General features: G+C 40.6%; 1 protein-coding gene across 1 annotated transcript; it reads right to left on the bottom strand.

The window, feature by feature from the left end:
• Positions 1-16,696: 16,696 nt before the first annotated feature.
• On the bottom strand, positions 16,697-19,974 carry mat2ab (methionine adenosyltransferase 2Ab). Its single transcript, XM_085180277.1, has 9 exons — positions 19,708-19,974; positions 18,905-18,982; positions 18,693-18,815; positions 18,484-18,596; positions 18,248-18,391; positions 17,949-18,167; positions 17,689-17,871; positions 17,201-17,334; positions 16,697-16,815 (listed from the first exon to the last, which is right to left on the bottom strand). The coding sequence occupies exons 1-9, from the start codon at positions 19,799-19,801 to the stop codon at positions 16,713-16,715; spliced, it is 1,191 nt and encodes a 396-aa protein (XP_085036403.1). The 5' UTR covers positions 19,802-19,974; the 3' UTR covers positions 16,697-16,712.
• Between the last annotated feature and the right edge of the window lie 1,455 nt (positions 19,975-21,429).

Here is a 21,429-nt window from a genome sequence, read left to right as displayed (position 1 = left end):
AAAACATCCCCTTTTTATCCCGTTTATAAACTTCACACATAAACGTTTATAAATGCCTCTTTTCAATTTTATTTCCCCCTGTTTTTCCCTCACTGACCACAGCAGGGGCATCTATATTTTGATTCAGCCATGAATCCAGCTCACCTGATTCATCACTGAGCCCCACCGTCACTGGCATCTGACAGGGTGGTGCTGCATATTCTTCCTTTAATGTCACTATTTTCAATCTGCTAATTAGAGTGTTTAAACATGAAGTAGACTACGTCCACAACAAGTCAATACAGCTGTAAATGTGCCCAATTATCAATCTATTACCAATCAATAACAAAAAATAGCTTTTATTTTATGCATACTTTTAGTCAACCACTCACCCAGAGGATCTCCAACCCCAGAAAATTCCTTCTCTTTATTTAATGAGTCTGTCCTCCTTCCATGCCCTGGTAACTGGTCCATCCAGAGCCATATCATCTTGAAATATACATACAACAAGCCAAACCACACCTTGGTCACACCAACCCTTTTCCGCCCTGAAGATGTCCAACGCCATCTTAGTCTGGACTGTCAAAGGTGACTTTAACGCTGACTGTTCCGACAATCCATTTTATAACATTTCCTGGTCAGATTAGCCAATCTCTGCACACTGGAATAAACATAATCAACATGATCAACATTTTTCCTGCGTGTTATTTCACCATCTTATTGATTCCAACACTCCATCCTTATGTGGTTTGCTACATTATGTTTATCTAGAACTCCACTCTGTCTCTAAATGTTTGAAGAATTTTTCATGTTAGGGGTCAAATTTTAAGAATTTGACCATACGTGAAATTAATGATGTTATCACCCCCATCGGGGCTTACCTTTCCCACTTCTGATGATATTCCTCCCTATTCTTTGCAAGTACCCCCTTTTGGTGGCGAGAAACTGTTGGTGTGGTCAAGTGGGTGCTGTAAAAACAAAAGCTCAGGACAGAACAGTTATCAGTCATGTACTTCATACAAAATTAGCATATATTGAATTTCCTATTAATCCTCTGAGTGTAATGGTACATTTTAATTTGAATTTATCAAAGCTAAACACAATAATTTTTCTTTATTTTGCTCTTGTTCTTGTGCAGCACCACATCTCAGCACATGCCCCTGTCGGTTCTATCCTACTTTTCTAAATTATTGACTATTTCAATGGAGAACCTAAATGACATGGGCCAGTGTTTGTCATTACATATCTCTATTTTGAATGTGACAAGTCTATCATTCCCCTGTTATTCATAGACATCAATAGAAGTCTTTTTTTTTTTTGCTTTTTTCCTCTATAAAAGTTAATTGACTCTTTACAGTGGCCTGCTATGGTTAATAATAACATGTTCAGTCATGAGTGAAATCAAAGCTTTTCTTCACTTTAGCATTTAACATTCCCAACAATATAATGTGATACATTAATCAAAACACAGCTAATAAAACACAATTTTCTTAATGCAAACATCAGTAACTCAAAATTAGCAACCAAAGGGTTAAGTCTGCAGTTCACACTCATGTGAAGCTACAGCCTCCCCCTTTAGTCTCTGTCATCCTTCTGTTCCTGCAAAAACAAAACAAAGCAAGACAAAACATCCACCCTTCTTTTACAGGCTGGGTGAATTGTTTGTGGACATTTACTAATCCTAAAGTCGGTACCGTTTTTGTCTCAGTATCAAGTCAGTTAAAACTTTTAGTCGTCAGTCCATCACAGTCCAGTCACATGCATACATTCACACACATTCATACCAGATATTGCTGATAATGGAGTTTCACGCGCAACCTATTCAAGCCTCCATCACCAGCAAGATAACGTCATCATTTTAAAGGAAAACAGTTCCTTGTTTTTTGGACTGGATTGACTCGCTGCAATCCTTTTAGGCTCAGGACTTCTCATGTGATCAATGTCCCATATAAGTGAATTTCTCCAGAGCCCATTATAATCATGGAGAAAAACACTTTGCGACTGTTTCTAGTAAGAATATTTTATAGCGCTTTAAAGTTCAATCTCTCAGGCCTGGATTAAAGAGCTGATTTGTTAAATCAGGAACTCACAAAATACCAAAATATCACCACCGGTGGATCACTCCTCTCAGATGTTCTTATTTCAGTGCACTGTAACAAAAGCAAAAGCAAACGTAACCAATAAAATACTCATATAATAACAAATACTGGGGCCCGTTACAAACATGTCCAAGCATAAAACTGTCTTTCTCTCTCTTAGAGAGAGAAAACAATCCAAACCTCACTGATAAAATCAACCTAGTATTATGCAAAACCCAAAAATCAACCAAAACTTCACCAGAAAGTTTTTCTCCCTCCCGGGACAATATTGTGTAGGAATACAGGTACCATAACTCCTTTTTGCACTGACAAAAAACATGTTGGACTTATTTGATTCAATAGTGGACACTGGTTGCACACAAATGTTTTGCTTTGGCAGAAACTTAAACAACTGAGTTAAATCAACACAACCTTTTCATATTCAGTAAACCTGTGCATTTTGTGTTTATAAAACACGATTGAAACATGTTCTGATGGAGTAAGTTGAGCTCCTGGAATATTTTAATCCTTCACAATTCTGTCAGTTTATTTCAACACTATTCAATAACTTTTATCCAAATACTACTTGGTCACTTAAATACTACATGTTGTCTTCATATTGCATACGGTTCAACAAAGTCTAGATTCTGGTTACCATAAAAATTGAATGGGTCTACACCAACTACCATCCTCCTATCTTTATCCTGGTTGCAGGAGGGCTGGGAAATAACCCTGAAGTGATAGGTTATGAGGCAGGGTGCACCCCGGACAGGTCACCAGTCTATCACCTAGAAACAAACAACCATTACACTTACATTCACGGATAATTTAGAATCATCAATTAACCTAGCTCTAACAGCTGCATGACTTTTCACTGTGGCAGGAAACCAGAATACCCAGAGAGAAACCACTGCAAACTAGCCAGACTGTGGACTTGCACCCAGGACCTTCTTACTGTGTAGCAACAGCACTCACCAGCATGCCAACAATGTAGGAAATACAGGGAAGCTATGATTTCCTGTATTTGAGGCAGAATTTTTTTGTGCTTGCCCTTGACAGGTTAATCCACAATAAATAGCAATAGCATGCATGTGGTGTGTGTCGTTGTCTGCCTCTTATAACTCCAGTGATTTTCCTGCAATTTGAAATCTTATGCGGTCTTATGAATTCTGTGAGTTCAGCAACTAACCACTCTTACTAGATTGTATCGTGTCATCTCAATGAGAACAAATTAAATTGTTGGATTTTGTACAGATCTTTAAAGCCTGAGGTAATTGTGTTAAATACACGTGAGATGCTTACGTAAATCCAAGGGCTGGCCCCCTTTTTTTTTTTTTCTTTCAGTGTGTTCCTCCTTCAATTAAATCTCAATCACAAAAATGTGGTGCTCCGAAATAAGGCTCACACCGTTAATTCATCATTTTCACTCTGTACCACTGCTCCTTATCAGGCTGTGTGAAGCACAGTAAACAATTCAGTCAAGGCCTTGAGCCATAAACAGACATCACTCACAGACATTGTCTTCATAACCAAACTGCTCTAGACCCTGTCCCCTAAATCTACACAAATGCCCTCTGGGTGACATGAAATGCATTTAACCAATAAACAATCAATGGCTTCTTGTTGTTGTAACAGATTCTGTATTTGGACGTTTGTGTGCAGCATTTTGCGTATCAGCATAGCATTTGTTAGTAAAGCATTCTTCATTGCATCAGCGTGTGTATGTATCACTCTTCATTGCACAAGTGTGTGTATGTGTGTGTGTGTAGATCACTTCTCAGTGAATTGAATCAGCATTTCGATTTGTGTGCGTGTGTGTGTGTCATTTCTCAGTCAATCAACGAGTGCATATGTGTTCATATGTGTGTTTCTCTTGATTCTGAGTCAGTGTATGTAGATGTGTGTGGTTGTGTGTGGTTGTGTGTGTGTTTGTGTTCATCACTTTCCTGTTCTGGTGTACTGGGTAAACCACGGCCTGAAGCGTGGCCTGGGGTCCTGCCCTCCTCCTTTTCAGTCCATTTGCGTCCATTGGTGCTGCTGCCCAAAGTTCTGTCCATACTGGTTCTGGCCCCAATTGAGGCAGTCCTTTTCTCCAGTGTCCTGCATCTTCTCCTTGTCCAGCTCCTCCTGAACTTGACCCTTTTGCTTCTGTAACTCCTTCCGGGTTTGCTCCTGCTGTTGGAGCTTCTCGTCAGGTTTGGCAACCTCCTGCTCCAGCAAACTCCGGCCGGATTTCAAGTCCTGTATTTGGGACTCTAAGCCTGACTGATGAGTTCGATTAGCAGCCAGCTCCTCCTGAGCCATGCTCAGTTTCTGCTCTGATGCCTTGAGCTCTTACTGAGGGCAGAAACCTCAGAGTCTTTTCCGTACACGTCAGATTGAAGTTTATTGATGTTTTCCTTGCTTTGCTCCACGGCCTTCTGCAGCTCTGCTGTTCGGCTCTTCTCAGAGGTCAGCTCCTGACTGAGCCCCGACACCTGTGCCTTCAGCTTATGTTCTTCTGCTGCTTTTGTCCAATCTGAGGTGCCTCCTGACCTCAGTTACTCCTCGTGTCTCTGGCACGCCCTTTTTGCTGCCCGATCATCCGTGTTGGTCCATCACTGTCCTGCACAGTTTTAATGCAGAGTTGTTAAGGTCAGCATTCTTTTGCTCGGCCTCACTTTTCATCCGGGCTTAATAGGCGTCTCGTCACAGCTCTGTCAGCTGAAGCTGTCTGGAAATCTCCCCCGTGTAGTGATTTAACATTCTCCGTCTCCGCTGCATGAGATCGTTTTCCTGCAGCACTGTTGACATTTTCAGGTTGTTGTTGTGGGTCCAGCTGCTGTAGCATTTGGTCAGGGTCACATCAAAGATGGTAGAGGGGAGAGCAGGAGTCCAGGTCAGCCTCGGCTTTCCGGGCCGACAAAGCAGCCTGTAATTAAGCATAAAGAGAAAAAACAAAAACAAAACAAAAACAGACGAACAGGAAAATGATGTTGTTTTGGCTGTGTTATTCAGAGAGGGGCCAGGCCCTGTGTCAGCCTTCTCCCCCCCTTTTTTTTTGTTTTTTCTCACTATATAATCAAGTCATAACCCACCAAGTTGACAGGACAACACAGGTACATGTTAAAATTCTTAAGATCATGTTTAAAAGCCCAAAAAAGGAATTTTCTTTCATTCAGTAATCACTAATCAATCAGAAGAAAACATGTCACAATTTGACTCTTTTAACCACTAAATTTGTTGTTTCATCACTGGTTGGTCATACCAGTGTCTTTCTTTTTGAAGTTAAGTTGTTGTCCTGCAACCCAGAGAGTTTATTTGTTAGTAGTGGATAAACTTTATCATTTAACAACAGGTGTATGTTAAGTTTCGCTGCTTTAACCTTGCTGGAAAATCTTCACGTGTTCATGAATGTAAGCTGTTTCTTCATTGCGTGTGTGTGTGTGTTTGTGGTTGGGTGATTTTAACTTTTTCTCAAACAAGGCATTTCTCTAGTTGTGTGTGTTTTTAATTTTGTTTCCCAAATTTTGATTTCCCACCTTAAATAACAGCATTCCATGTCTTCAGCCAGGAATTAGAGCTTGCTTGTGAGATTCAGGGACACCTGGTGCCAAAAACAATTCAGCGAAAAACTTGCCTGAAAATTTCCAGTGATGGTAACCGATAACTGGAGGAGAAGATGTCCTTTAAGCTTCTTTTCCGGGTGGGGACAAAGTGAGAGGTCAAGCTGTAAAATTTTGAGCCAGAGCTTGGCCTGTCTGTCGTCCCAATTTTGTTAATCTATCCTTTTGCCGCTGTACTCAGGTCTCCAGGTTGAGAGAAATCCACCTGTATTAAGAGACTAAAACATTCATTTACTATTTTTCTTAAAACATCCATTTGGTTCATCTGCCTAGATTTTACTCTCTCTCTTGGTGCATAGTTCACACAGTCAGGCAGTTGCCTTTTATGGGCATGGAGATTTCCGGTCACAGACACACAGCTACTCACCCCCAGCAGCTGCAAAGCCGTCTCTCCTATATCAAAACCCAGCCAAACATCAAACATTCACACAGTCATTCAAAACTTTATTTGTAATATTATAATCAGCAAAATCAGCATTTTAATTACAGGCATGTATCATTGTTTGCAAATCATACTTATAAAACTCAATAACACGCTAAACAGGAAGTCCTCTGTGGGCTTCACAGCAGCCACCTCATTTGCATGTTCACACACCGTCTAAGAATAGCTCGCAGCGCTGCAGCGCGCTGTCGTCACACACTTTCTCTCCATTTCACACTCAACTCTATTATTTTATAGCTAATAAAGACGTCTTATATTTACAATCACTCTCAGGCCTGAAAGTTTTAGCGCCTAACAATTTTGACAAATTTAAGTTAACGGGTCCAACCGAAGAAAGTCCAACTTTTTTGTAATCAATTAACCAGTATCAGCCTCTAACTGTATCTGGCCTCATCTCTAAAGTCCCTAACTCAATTTAAAGTGTCCAAAAAAGCGCAGATATCGTTCAACACGGTAAGGAGCCTCTAACTCCTAGCTTATTCCAGGATGCCCTGTACCCCACAGTCAAGCCAAACTGAACTAACCCTGTTCGCCGACAGGTCAAGGTCGTGCGTCCGCGGCCAGGAGGGAGCGTAACCTCCGGGCTATGCGCTTCCTAGCGATATATGATTGCCGTTCTCACAGAATTTATAATACTTTGAAACAACAGTCAACCCCCTAAAACAAGAGTATGACTGAAGCAGATGCAACGTTATGGACAATGGAGCCTCTAACTCACAAAATGACCAACACAGGTGCAATCTTTTGACCAATGGAGCCTCTAACTCACAAAATGACCAATTCCCTATCAAACTACCTGGGCCTCTAACCCAATTTCACTGTTTTTCTTTACCTTGAGCCTCTAACTCAGTATTATTTTCCTTTATCTTGGGCCTCTAACCCAGTACTGTAACTTATAAGCTTACTTCAACTTTCAAAACTCATGAGATTTTTCATCAAAATCAAAACAGACACTCACCGGCAACTTTTACTGAATAGACATTTAATTTTATCGTCCAATTCAGCACACTTCGGATAAAATCAACAGGCCTGTGCCTACCTCTTTTATAAAGGCGCCTGTCCACTCAGTTCGATTGCCGGATAATGTCTGCCCGTCTGACCACCTTGGACCGTCCAAGCCTCCAAAACTTCCACCCCAATACCACAGCCCCCAAAACTGTTACGGATTCAAATATTGGGGATGGATACAAGAGGAAAACCAAAATAACAACACTGGTCCGGCCGGGTTGAGTCAAACGATGATTTAATGAACACACGCGTGGGAGATGGACACCATACAGCAGACAGCATCAGATCTCAAAATGGTGGAGCCTTGATCAAACTCTTATAGCCTCTAGTGGCCCCCACCTAATCATAAAAGCCTAAACATTCACATTCTTTCTCTCACACAGCACCTAAGCTATGACCTTGGCTCCCTGTTTATCTGCTCCTGCTGAGATGGGGCAGTATGCTCTCCAGTATGTTCTGTTCTCTTCTAATCAGACAAATAAGGCGATGACTTTCTGCGAACAGTATTTTCTTATAACTCAGCAGTATAATGCATCATAAAACAATATCATTCATTCACAATAAATCAGCAGTCTAATGTAATGCAAATCACTTTACCAAATGTAATAGTTATCACCTTCTTCTAATTCAGGAGAATAATGCAAACTAAAACTACATAGTAATTCACAATCTTTAATTAGGGGTCTAACATGGCATAAAATAATATTATAATCTAACAGAAGGCAACAATAAATCAAATAACCACTAGTTACAACAAAGGTATGCAGAAGAGCATCTCTTTAAGCACATGGGCTACAGAAGCAGAAGACCGCACTGGGTGCTACTTCTATTACGAACAGGAAAATTAGGATATAAATTACACACACTTACCAAAACTGGACAATAAGAGATCAGGAAAATGTTGACCAACATATGAGCTCGATGAGTCTCGATTTCTGCTGCAACATTCAAAAGGCATGGTCAGAATTCAATGTAACAACGTGACAGCATGGATCCATCCTGCCTGTATAAGTGGTTCAGGCTGGTGGTGGTGGTGGTGTAATGGTGTGGGCGTATTTCCTTAGTACCAACTGAGGCCTACCTGAGTATTGTTGCTGACCATATCTATCCTTTTATGACCATAGTGTCCCCATCTTCTGATCGCTGCTTTCACCAGGATAACGTGCCATCTCACAAAACTCAGATCATCTCAGGAGATTAAGCAGGTCATCTACTAACCAAAAAGTTGGTGCTTCAATCCCTGGCTGACAGTCATGCCAAAGTATCCTTGAAAAAGATGCTCAACTCCAAGTTGCAGTCCATCATGGGAGTGTGAATGTATGTGAATGAACTAGAAAGCAAATAAAAACTGATTGTTTGAATTTAGGGATGTCGTAGTATATAGTGCGTAGTAGGGTAGAAAAGCTCCATACAAGAACCAGTCCATTAAACACTTATCATCTTAAACTGTTTTTTTGTTTTGTTTTTTTTGTAACACGACACTTCCCTATACTGAAATGGCATCACACTCACCAGATCTCAGTCCAACAGAGTGCCTTTGTGATGTGATGTAGTTAAAGATGTGCAGCTGACAAATCTGCAGCAACTGTGTGATGCTAAGTAATGTGAGTGAAAAATTTAGTAGAAATGTGTCCTTTTTTAAATCGTTAACACAAACATACCCATGGGTGCTACATCTAACTCTTTCAAATCTTTGTTCTCCTCGTTATTGGCAAAGGTGTGCGTACACACGTTTAAAAATCTGCAGCATACAAACCAAATGTGCAGACTACAGAATGGTCAAACAGCTCGCACGATGCTAAAGGGCCTGCACAGACTTTTATGCCAATAAAACATCTACATGATTTGGAGTGAAGCCTTCAGTACAGGAAAAACTGTTCTCAGCATAATATTCCATTCAATGTGACGTTCCCTCAGCAGGTCATCGACAGGTTAAACTGCAGGTGATTTTTTATGTTAAGTTTTCAAAATAAAAATGAAACTTAACCTTTAACCTCCTAAGACCCGAACTCTTCCATGGCATGCATTTTTATTTATTTTTTTATATTTGGGCATATTGAATCCCAATGTATGTAAAAACAAAGAATCAGCAGATTTTTTTTAACCTGATTTTTGTTTCTAAGAAAAATGAGAGCCACATATGAGGACATTTGTTTTAAATTTTGATAAAACAGAGGCAGTATAATGTCCTCATAAGTGGATATCAGGCCCTTATTGTTTATTTGGTTGCATTTACCCTTTCTCACTTTAAACTTTAAACATTTTAAGCGGCTCAGTCTAAATTCTTTGCATACACCCGTCTCCCAGAGGCAAATATTTTTCTTAACAGTTGTTTGCCATTTCCTTTTGGCAGCGAGGTGTGTCAACTGTCCGAACTTTGTGTTGCATGCTAACAATGACATGTTTCACAACAGAATGCCAACAGTACAAATGACTAAAATATCACATCATAAAGTTTCAAGGGTGTTTGATAATAAAATAAATATCTGTGCAAACCTTTCAAACTGCTAAATTAGGATCTTATGTCATTTTATTGATTTCTTAATCATTACTATGATCTCATCAATTTGTTGTAAGCTTTGCTCTGGTTAACAACTTCAAATGTAGCTGAAACGGGTGCTCAACCTTTTCAAAGTGACTGATGAGTTCTGAGATGTAACTGGAAATATTATCTTCGGTTAAGAAAGGGTGGGACATGTTCCCCTTTGAAGCTCAAATTGCAGTGTTTTGAAAAATCGCTTCAGGGTCATTGCTCATTACTTACACAACCATGGACTGAAATTGTGCAACCATTGGATTCCAGACACATTACGATCACTTATTTGGAAGGTATCGAGCAAACCATTAGTCAGTCCATTAAGACACCGCAATGTTTTAACAGTTTTGAAGTTCAAACAAATTCACCCAAAGCATATGCAAAGAAACGGTGAAAAAATAAATAATAAATAAAAATCACACAATCGGGTAAATGCATGCTACAATCAACTTGCATTTTGTCTGAATGGCAGGTTATAGTGTAAGGTGGATTATTTAGAACAGGGGTGTCCAAACTCCGGCCCGCGGGCCACCTGCGGCCCGCGATCCATTTTTAATTGGCCCGCAAGTAATTTTATAAATAGAATCGAATATGGCCCGCACTTCAACTTTTGCTTGAGTGTATTGCACTTCTTAGTTTTAACACCAGGGGGAGCTACTGTCGATCGAGGCAGTTGCTCCACCAAAAAGGACAATCACAGAAGAAATTTAGCCCAAGTTAGTTACTAAACATGGCAGAACCAAAGAAGCGAAAGGTAGAAAGTGAATGCAGAAAATTTCAGACATGGTGGGAGAGTGAATATTTCTTCAAAGAATTCAAGGGGAAGTGTGTCTGTTTGATCTGCACTGAAATTATGGCAGTTATGAAAGAGTATAATGTACGACGTCATTATGAAACCAAACATCAGGCCTATGCATCCTACACTGGTGCTGATCGAGAGCAGAAATTAAAGCAAAGGGTATCTCTCCTGCGGGGTCAGCAACAGTAATTTTTTCGTGCTCAAAAGGTCCAGGAAAAGGCTACAATAGCCAGCTATGAGGTCGCCCAACTCATCGCAAGACATGGCAAGCCTTTTTCAGATGGAGACCTCATAAAACACGGCCTCGTTAAAGTCACCGAAATAATGCGCCCGTCAACAACGTCAGCATGTCCAGAAATCCAGTTGTTGAAGACTTGTCAGCCAACATGAAACTGCAACTGTCTGATAAAGCTGTGCTTTTGATCTTTACTCCATCGCATGCGATGAGAGCACTGATGCCACAGACACCGCACAGCTGCTATTTTTTTGCGGGGAGTGGACGAGCACTTTAGGTGAGTAAAAAATATATTCCACAGTACCCGTGTGTTAATGTGCAGGTACACATGCTTCAAATATCAATAATGCGCATCAATTCTGTCACTACCCTGCTTTTGCACACCACTTTCTTATATGCGCTTTTCTTGTTAACACACAGAGTACACACCGCTGTGCACTGCCCACGTACACGCAAAGTCAGCTGATCTCATCTGATGCAGATTTGCTCCTTGATCAAGTGACATTTGTCTAGATTTTTGGCACGAGTGGCGATCAGCCACTAGTGCCTGATCGCCAGCGCAGCTGATACTCACCAGAATAATTTACTAAAATTATATGCACTCCTGTTATTAAGTCCAGTTCAGTCTGTTAATGTTGATAACGGTTTCAAACGAACGTTAATAGGTGTGTTGCTAAGCCTAATAACTTAAATAACAAACTTGAAATGTGCCCGTCCCATTTTCCCCTTTATTGTTTTTTCTCTGTGCTGTAAATCTTCTGTCTAAGAAGAAATCTGAGGCTGCTGTTCTGAGAATGAGCTACCAAAGCTTTTTCTGAATAAATCAATAAAGATCAATTTATGGAAAGCTGTGATGAAGGCAGTTTTGTCTTTAATTATATTCAACAATATAATATATTCGACCACATGTAAGTGATTTTTCTAACTTTAATACACTAAAGTTAAGGTTATATACCTAATTTCTAGTAAGTGGCCCAGCCCCTCCTATATTTTTATGTATGTGGCCCTCAGTGAAAAAAGTTTGGACACCCCTGATTTAGAACATTCAGTGCCAAACACAGATATGAGCTGTGCTCAGACTTATACGTGGTGTACAACTGGACACAAATTAGGCAAATGACAGTGTCAAACAGTTGTTTCCAAACTATACTTCTGACGAACAAAGACAAGCTGTACTTTAACATGTCATTCTCTTTTACTGATTACAGATTTCTCAAAGGTTTACACTGTATATTCCCTTTGATATACTTATTTACTTAAAGACTCATGTTTTAAAAAATGGTGGCAGCACTTTTTAGCCTTTTTAAAGAAGCCTTTTGTATGGACGCGTTAGTACTAATTATCTATTAATGTTAATACTGATTATCTGTTTAATCGGTACTCTTTACAGTCTCTATATAAGCACCCTAAACTTTATAAACAGATGTTTATTTATGAACTCAGCTTTTTGCCTCCAAAACAGCATGGACATGGGACCATCTGAGGTGTCCTGTGGTGTGTGGTGCTGGTTTGTTGGTCTCTATGGATCTTGTGTTGATCCTGCAGATCCTCAAAAACAGAATATGGAGGTTTGGAGGCTCCATCAATGCCCTTGGTCCTTTCTAATGCTCTTCAAGCAATTCTTTAGCAGATTATGTGCATTTGCAGAAATCATTGGCTGGTAGGTCGTAGGGTAGGTCCTAGCTCTGGAGGGATATGCTTTGTTTTGGGGACTTTGATCATTTAAAAGTAGCATAAATATGAATTGCAAGGTTTAATCATGTTTCCAGGATCAGGAATTATAAGTGTAATATTATTATTATGTATAATGTATTTAGATGTTGCAAATTTGTTGAGTTGAGTGCTTAATGACATTTTTTTTTACTGAACTGTATTTCATGAATGGATTTTACAGTTCACCACTAATCTTAAGTGGTGAAGATGGGCAAAACAAGTTGTGAAAAAGCTGCAGCTCATAAAACACAACAACCAACATAACTTAATAACTTAACAGTGAAGCTCTTCATGAGTTAATATGCCTATATATAAAAGCTTCTGGCTGGTTAGATATTTGACAATATTGCTATGCTCCTGATAATATCGCCTTTGTATAGACACAGAATGTCGATGGTTCTGTAAATTCTCTCAATCTTAAATTCTTAGTTCCTATATCTGCAGGTCTTTCCCTACTAATCTTCATCTTGTGTGTTTCCTACACTTACAGCTACCTTTATACTATTTGAGTGTTGATTTACAATAGTTTCCCAAGTTTAGGCTTGAGTTACAGTGATTACGTGTCAGAGTACTAAATATACTGACTGAAGGGCAGGGAAATGGTTGACGTGTCACAGAGCAAGCTGTTCTGCTATCAATTCAAGATTCACTGGGACATGTGAACATCACTCTTAACCTAAATAAAGTGTGCTGAAGAATGTAGTTATGACCTGATACCCTGTTTTTAAAAAAGCAAAAATGGTCTCAATGTTAGAATTTCCCTAGTTAAATCATTAACTGAACAGGCATTTTGAAAGAGCAGAAAAGTAAATGAATAAAGATTTTAAAAGTATAATCACTACACAAACCCAACTAGCTGTGTCGCAGATTTCACAATCACTGACTACTCGTCAATAAACCCAACCTTTAACTGTGGGATCTCCTGATCTTCTTGGATGTTGACTCAGTAGGTAAGAGGTCAATTACATTACACGTTCATTTTTTTCAGCGTGTACAGTTTAGGTATTAAACTTTCCATTTGGAAGAGGAAGCGATATGAAAACCAAAAAAACACAACATTGCAAACCTCTTTTATTAACTTAAGAGTTATTTCTTTATGTGTACAGGATCACTTACATTAAATAACATGCTGGAATGAATAGTCCAGCACCAAGCAATGAAACCGAAACATGGTTTTGTAATCAGTTAGTTTTGGAACTTGTTACACAAACAAGTGAAGACAGCTCCTTCCTTTTTGAATCCTTTTAGAATACATTACGTTGTCTTATGTAACTGCCGAACATGAGCTGAACTTAACCGAAGACTTGCACCACAAATTATCTTACGCGATTTTCTTTGTTAAAGGCTAAGGCAGCGGGAGCTATGCAGTTTTTTTTCCTCTTCTGGCCACATTCGCATTTCCTCTCTTTGTCACCAAACCACTCAACCTGAGCTGTCCATCTGGTGTATTTATTTCCAATCGTGTCCACACAGATTTCCCAGCCATCTTGTAAACCTTCACTGCCATCTTTCAGTCACACATTACCGCGGACCCTGCCTGCACCATCTTCTTCACTGTTTATTGCTTTGGATGGTTGACCTCAGCTATTTAACCTCATTTATCTCTATTGCCTAACAAGATCATGATGCATTATTGTCCATCTTCATTATTATACAGGTATGCATACCCAAAGTTTGTGGCTTTGCTTTTATGTGACTCAGTGTGTATAAAGTCTTTGATTTTCTCTCAGAAACATGTAGAATTTAAGGCGCTTTTGGCATAATGTGATGAATGTACATGAGGTCAGTTTTGCTTAGTACACAGAATGCAGCCCTGACAGTTAAAACTATCTTTAAATGTTTGTATTTTTCCCCCTCAAACTATTTTGGGTGTGCCCAGTATTATCTGCCCTGCCACAACTGGTACCACATTGTTGTTGCTTGGTAGCGTGCGTGTGTGATGGGTGGGAGCGCACACACACACACACGAGACAAATTATTCTTTGGAGCAACCTCCATTCCCACTACGTACCATATAACCAAATTATCAGCTACAGTTTGAGCTTCAAAACCTCAGCCAGGGTGTTGGTTGTGCTCCAAGTCACATGAAAATGACCTACTGACTCTTATTTTGTTCCTACAGCTGCTAGTAACAAATCAAAAGACTGCAGCGAACATTGCTCAGGGCTGAAATTGGTCCAGTGGCCCGGAAACTCCTTTAGTTCCCCTGGTTAAGTGATGCTAGCCTTACCAGTGACCCTGATGATGAATGCCAAACAGTTAAACAAAGTGACTAAGAGGTAATGTGTACTGGAGACCTACATGTATCCATGTGGATTGCAGTTCATTTATAAACCCAGTCTAATGTTGTAGATTTACAAGCCAATGTTAATGATCAACATTTCTCTTGGAGGGTTTCTCCCCACCCACAACCACATTGTACTGCAATCTGAATTTTCAAGACTCCAGCACCACCTTTGGACCCAGAGACTGAATCAACCTGCATCACAATTCTTAAAATGTCACAGTTGAGTGGTTTTACAGCCCCAACTTAAAAATAAAAAAAAAAAGCACAAAGACATTTGAGAGGTGTAGTTGTTTATTACAGAGAAGGAAACTACCCAGTCCAGACATGAAGTTTAATACAGAATGAGCTACGTGTTCCTTTGGAAGCTGAATGCATGTTGGTGGTGGGGAGAAAAGCAAATGGGGAGCAGAGGAAATAGAAAAGGCACTCTTACACTTACTATAGCCAACGGGATGACCTCCGAGTAGTTTAAAAAACAAAAACAAAACTATCCCACACGTGAGATGGACATGTAAACAAGGTTGGTTTCTCTGTACTACACCAACCAAATATTGCCATCACAGTAACGGGGATAGGCTTGAGCCAAAAAAAATAAAATAATTGCACCAGATATTTTAAAAATGGGATTTTCGATAACTAACCTGCCTAAAAAAATAACTTCTGCAGTCCAAAAATAAAAAAGTTGTAAAATAGTCATTTACAATTAGCCAGTGACACTTTCTTGCCGAGGCAGTCCAAAGCTTTTCTGTACAACACTCTGGAGCCTCAAGCCAAACACCAAAATGACCACGTCACAAGAAAGCCAAGACCTAATACCCAAGTTTGTTTAAAGCTGCCTTCTGAAATTTCGGCTTCTCTGAAACTCTGCGTGGATACAGAGAACAAATAAATAGTGTTGAGGTTTAATTCCTAGCCAATAAGACTGTGGCAAAGAACACACCCCTCTAAGGACAAAGATGAAACAGGTTTCTCTGTAGCTACACCTGCCATCTATATACTTGAGGGAAATTGAGTCTTTAGGTCACTTCAAACCATACAAAAAAAAAAAAAAATAATCAAGTGAAACTAGGTTTTTTTTAATGACTAGTTTAAAATAGAATTTCAATGCATAAGCAATTCAATTTTTTCCATAACCTTCAAGTATAACTAAAACCTCTGCAGACCAGAGCAGTGACAGCAGCTTCTGACTTTTCTGTATTACATCAGAAAACAGCAAAGGTCTGCAGGGGTGTCTGAGGCCTAATGCTCATTTAAGAGCATGAATAATTAGGATTTGGCTTGCCCCTTAGCCTGCAATGCATAGCATTTTTTTTCCCCAAAATAGTGAAAACAGCAACAACCCTTGAATTTTAAATTGTGCCATTCTAGCATCCTCCACAAGGATAAGCGGAAAACAAGCTAACAAAAAGGATAACACTGGGGGTCAAGGAACAACCGTACCAGGCTGACAACAGGAGGAATGGAGAGAAGCTAACAGTTTTAGGGGGGCACAGCCAGATCACACAACTCCAAATATGCACTTGAGAGGACTTTGAAATTAGTTTTCTCTTTTAGATGTCATGCAGACTCATTTGTAGCACCAGTAAATTAAGAGGAATATCACAAAGCCTATTATACTACCGCCATGACAGTGATAGTGACGATAGTGATGAGTGTGGAATGCCAAAAATGAGGGCTGAATGCCGCTACTCAGCGCATCACAATACGAAGCGGGGGGGAACCTCAAGACGTGGGAGAACAGTAAGTACTACGGTGCATGAGTTCATGGAACTCATCTAGTTCTTTAAAACATCAGGTTTCTGAGGCATGCCTCCTGGGACCCAGCACGACACTGCAATCAGCAGAAAAACAGTAACAAGACAAAAAAAAAAAAAAAAAAAAAAAAAAAGATGGAGGTGGAGGTGGAGTGAGGAAAGCGGTTAATGTGTTAAATGGTACCAATATGAGAGAAAAGGGCATTTCACCCCCGGAACCTTGGAGGCTTCTCTGTAGTATACACCAACAAGCCTGGGGGTAAAAGCTTAACAGGTTTAGTATTTGAGTTTTTTGGGGACCTCCCAAGGGAAGGAGTCTCGGCCAAAGTGGCCGTAGGCTGCGGTCCTCTGATACAAGGGTTTCTTCAGATCCAGATCCCTGGAATACATAAGACTCTTTAGCAGCAGTCACATCCAGTGACCTCAAATGCACACACAGGCATAATACTTGAATTAGCCGGTGGGGAGTGGCGACAGCAAAAAAAAATAAATTAGATGGCTGGCTGGTAAAGAGGGGAACGTGAAGACTCAACACTTACCCTGCTAACCACAGGACATTGCAGCTTGCAGAAACCAAACTCCTCCCATTTATAAAACCACTAACTGAGCTAAATAATCCAAATACAAGACCCCCCACTAAATAAGCTGTTTAGTTTATTTGGATATAATAAAAATGTAAATAAACTACAGATTGGCAACTATGGCACAGCAATCCTCCAGGAGCTGTGCTATCAGTGAGGGCGGTTTCAAAGGTTATACATTACCTGACGATGACTCCAGGCCGGAGATCAAAGTTCTTCTTCACGATGTCAAGTAGCTCCCTCTCACTCTTGTGGGATGTCCCATAGTGGAAGATAGAAATCGAGAGGGGGTGGGCAACTCCAATGGCATACGACACCTAATACAGCACACAGATGTGTTATATCAAGCAGGAAAACAGAAAACTTCAGGCAGGAGTCTGCTGCAGCCTTGCTCCCTGAAATAAAGACTGGGGGGTTTTGGCTGCGTTTCCACCACAGAAACTTCCCCCAGAGAACATGAACCTTTCGAAGATTGGGCTAGGGGTTTAAATTAGTTTTCAGCAGATTTAAAAAAATAAAATAAAAACACTAATCTACACCCAGCTTTTAGAGCACAGTGAAACCACAACTACCCAGAAATCTGATGAACCCCCAATAGGACAAAATATGTATATAAAAAAATGTTTCTGAACATGCCAGGTGGAAACACAGCTTCTACCACTACCACTCACCTGGACCAGCACCCTCCTGCAAAGCTCAGCTTTCACCAGGGACTTGGCCACCCAGCGTGCCGCATAAGCAGCAGAGCGATCCACCTTTGTGTAATCCTTCCCAGAGAAGGCTCCACCACCATGGGCTCCCCAGCCTCCGTAAGTGTCTACAATGATCTTACGTCCAGTGAGGCCAGCATCTCCCTGCAATGAAGGAATCAAGGTAAACTCAAAGCTCAATAGCTCCCGATAAACAAAACACGCCAGGAAAAGGTATTTACCTGTGGACCTCCAATGACAAAACGACCACTGGGCTGCAGGTGGTAGATGGTGTCATCATCCAAGTAAATGCAGGGAACAACCGCCTTGATGACCTTCTCCTTCAGAGCATCTCTCATCTCCTCCAAGCAAATATCCTCATCGTGCTGGACAGAGATGACAATAGTGTGCACACGCACTGGCAGCATGGCACCGCGGTCCTGGCGATATTGTACAGTAACCTGTGAAAAGAAACAAAATGAGCAACTTTTTAGAACAACCCATTTTGCTAGTGAAAATTAGAAAATAAAATGATGAATACCTGTGTCTTTGAGTCTGGTCGGAGCCATGGAAGGGTGCCATTGCGGCGCAGTTCAGCCATCTTGGCATTCAGTTTGTGGGCAAGAACGATTGTGAGAGGCATGCACTCCTCAGTCTCATCAGTGGCATATCCAAACATCAAACCCTGCAGAGTGAGACAATTATAGTTTTTAAAAGCCGTTAAAGGACAATAATATGTTGTATTTGTGGTTTCAGACCACTCAGGCCAATACTAACCTGATCCCCAGCTCCGATGTCCTCCTCATTGCGATCAATGTGAACACCCTGAGCAATGTCAGGAGACTGCTGCTCCAGCGCCACAAGAACATTGCAGGTCTTGTAGTCAAAACCTAGGCAGAACACACAGTAGGAGTTTAAGAACAGTCCTTACAGAAAAAAAGAAAAGAAAAAAGGAGAAACAACAAAATCAGTAAAGCAATGCACACCTTTGGAGGAGTCGTCATATCCAATTTGGCGGATGGTGTCACGAACAATTTTCTGGTAATCCACCGTGGCCCGTGAGGTAATCTCACCTGCCAGTAGGATCATCCCAGTCTTGGCAATGGTCTCTGCACGAGGCAATTCACATGTAGTTCAATACCCTGGTGTCAACACAGGAGTTAAGCCAAAGCAAACAAGATAGGAAATATTTACTTACCACATGCAACTTTGGCATCTGGATCCTGCTTCAGATGGGCGTCCAAAACGGCATCGCTTATCTGGTCACAGATTTTGTCTGAAAAACAAAAACAATAACGTGAGTAAACGGCAACATCAATCACATCACAGGGTCTAAACGTAAAATGCCGCACGTCGGCGCAAACTGTCCCCCTTCATACTCAAGAGGAATAGACCAGAGTCTGAGCGGTCGCCATGTCAGCATGCGCACATGTGGCGTCAAAGAGAGCCCGCGCAACTCCACGGAGACCGGAAGGCAAGCACGGTACACTTATAAATGTTTGAACCAACGACATATCGACAGACTGATAAAATGCACAGTCTAACTTCATCTTCAGGGATGAAGACGACTGTGTTAGGAGTCACCTACACAAACAGCCGCGTGCTTCATGAATAGGGACGGAAGGCAGGATGAGAAAAATAAATAAACCAGTTAAAACGAATAACGATACTGTAAATAAGAAACAATTCACATGACAATTTCATCATGTCGACTATGACTATTGTGCTACATTTGCTGCCGGTGGCGCAGACACGCGACAGAATGACCTATTCACTTAAGATTAGCTAGCTTACATCAGCTAGTAGCGCGTGGTCTCGAAGCCGGCGAAGGTAGAAGAAGAAGAAAAAGGGCCGCGATGTTGTCATTTCACTCCCTATTTGTTCATTTTAATACAGTAATAGGCTATAGTTTGTGGGACAAACTATTAAAAAAAAAAATAGCAAGAAATGTAGCTTATTTCATCAGCCAGAATGATAGAAGGCCGACATCTCGCGTCTTACCGGGATGTCCTTCTCCGACGGACTCCGAGGTGAACAAGAAGCAGTCCTCGTCAATGAGGGAGTTATGAAAACCATTCATCTGTCCGTTCATCATCGTTAACGGCTGCCACTGGTACGAAAACGTTAAATTACGGGGTTGGTAACGTCTTTAGTCGGTATTACGTATTACTGGCACTGCCTCGGCGATTTTCCCAGCTCTTCAAAGGACGACCCCTAGCGTCTCGGTGTTCCGATCCTCAAGCCTGAGCCTCATTGCGCAGAGCAGCTGTATTTATCCTGCGAGGTCAGACGCCATGACGTAACGAGTAGGCGGACCGTACCATTGAGCCTATGAAGGGGCAGCACCGACCGAGAATGCGGTGCTGAATTTGATAGCGAACACGTGCCGAGTAGATGCTACAGTGACATGGCCGATATGCAGGTTTTTCCCTAGAAATAATAGTATAATACCTAAAGTATATGGACGTGTGAAGGTGTGGCAAGAATGATGATCTTGTAAATCCGTCCAGGTTGTCCCACCGTATGTGGTAGTTTGGTCAGTTCAGAAGCCCACCTTTAACAGCTAAAACTATTAAAGAATCATTTTTGCTCTGATCTGACTATAAAACAACTCCTTTTGAGATCATAAACTTATTTTGTTTACTCCTGAAACTATGGGTGGAATTCCTTTTTAGGCATAGATCAGCTAAGCTGAATACGCATAAACTGTGTAAACAGTAGATTTTGGTGCTTCAGTCAGAGTGAGCTGCCAGTGACTGAGTGAAAATTGTAAGGTGAGGAGAGGGGGAGCATTTATTTGGGTTCTAAAGTGGCACAGAGTTTGAAAACCGGTGCCTTCCACCCAAACACATCCTTCTTGAATTTATTAATGCCTTGGACTAAAAAAGAATACAGCATTCTTGTCTTCCAATACAAATATCAAAACTCAAATTGAATTCTCAAGCTACAGGCCACAAATTGAACACCAAGGATTGACCGGCTGGGGCTGAGCTCGCATGTATGCTGGACTAATAAAAATTCCGGTTAGACAACAAATAGAAAGCATTGTAAATAGTCGGATATCAGGTAATGTTTGTTTTGTATAATTCCATGCAGCTCCTATTGAGTGCCATATTTTAGTTTTTAAGTATTTGATCATAGGCTTAAGTGTACTGGATGAGAAGTGGGTTTCCTGGAAACAATTACTAAAGTTTGGTATAAACCAGCAGTGGCGTAATTAATCTGATAAGTTGCATTAGTTTTGCTATCGTGGGTACATCAGAACATTTGCTTCCCTGGTGACACAGCCAGAATAAACTGGAAATGCATTTCCACCAATGAAAATTGGACTGTTGGGGGGGGGGGGAACAGATGCTGTGGATATTATATCTAAACACAACTTGATTATATTAGAATAAAAATGCTCCTCTCTCTATCTCTCTCACGCTCCAGGGCCTGTTATTTAATATAATCAACATCTATGTTTTGTGAGCATGTTGTACCTTTGTTAGTCCCAGATGGATTTAGTTATTATCTCTAAAACTTAGTACTTAAACAAAAGCAAAGAAGTTACAACATAAAACAAAGCAGAGAATAAGATTTACAAGATTTCATTCCACCTTAGGAGACCAGAGTCTATCTATCTTTAGTTTGGGAACATTGTATTTCTTCACAGGAACACATAGATCTTTGTTTTTTACCCACAAAAGATAAGTTTATCACAAATCTGATATGCATGTAGAA

Source organism: Neolamprologus multifasciatus, chromosome 12 (assembly GCF_963576455.1).
Source record: "Neolamprologus multifasciatus chromosome 12, fNeoMul1.2, whole genome shotgun sequence".
Classification (NCBI taxonomy): domain Eukaryota; kingdom Metazoa; phylum Chordata; class Actinopteri; order Cichliformes; family Cichlidae; genus Neolamprologus; species Neolamprologus multifasciatus.
This window is presented reverse-complemented; position numbering and strand designations above follow the sequence as displayed.

Bases quoted from the DNA above. Each gene is read 5' to 3' on its own strand.
- mat2ab (XM_085180277.1), bottom strand. From the start codon at position 19,801: ATGATGAACGGACAGATGAATGGTTTTCATAACTCCCTCATTGACGAG. The intron at 18,597-18,692 runs GTGTGCATTGCT...TGTTCTGCCTAG, and splicing joins ATATGACGACTCCTCCAAAG to GTTTTGACTACAAGACCTGC. The intron at 16,816-17,200 runs GTAATGTATAAC...TATGTATTCCAG, and splicing joins CGGCCTGGAGTCATCGTCAG to GGATCTGGATCTGAAGAAAC.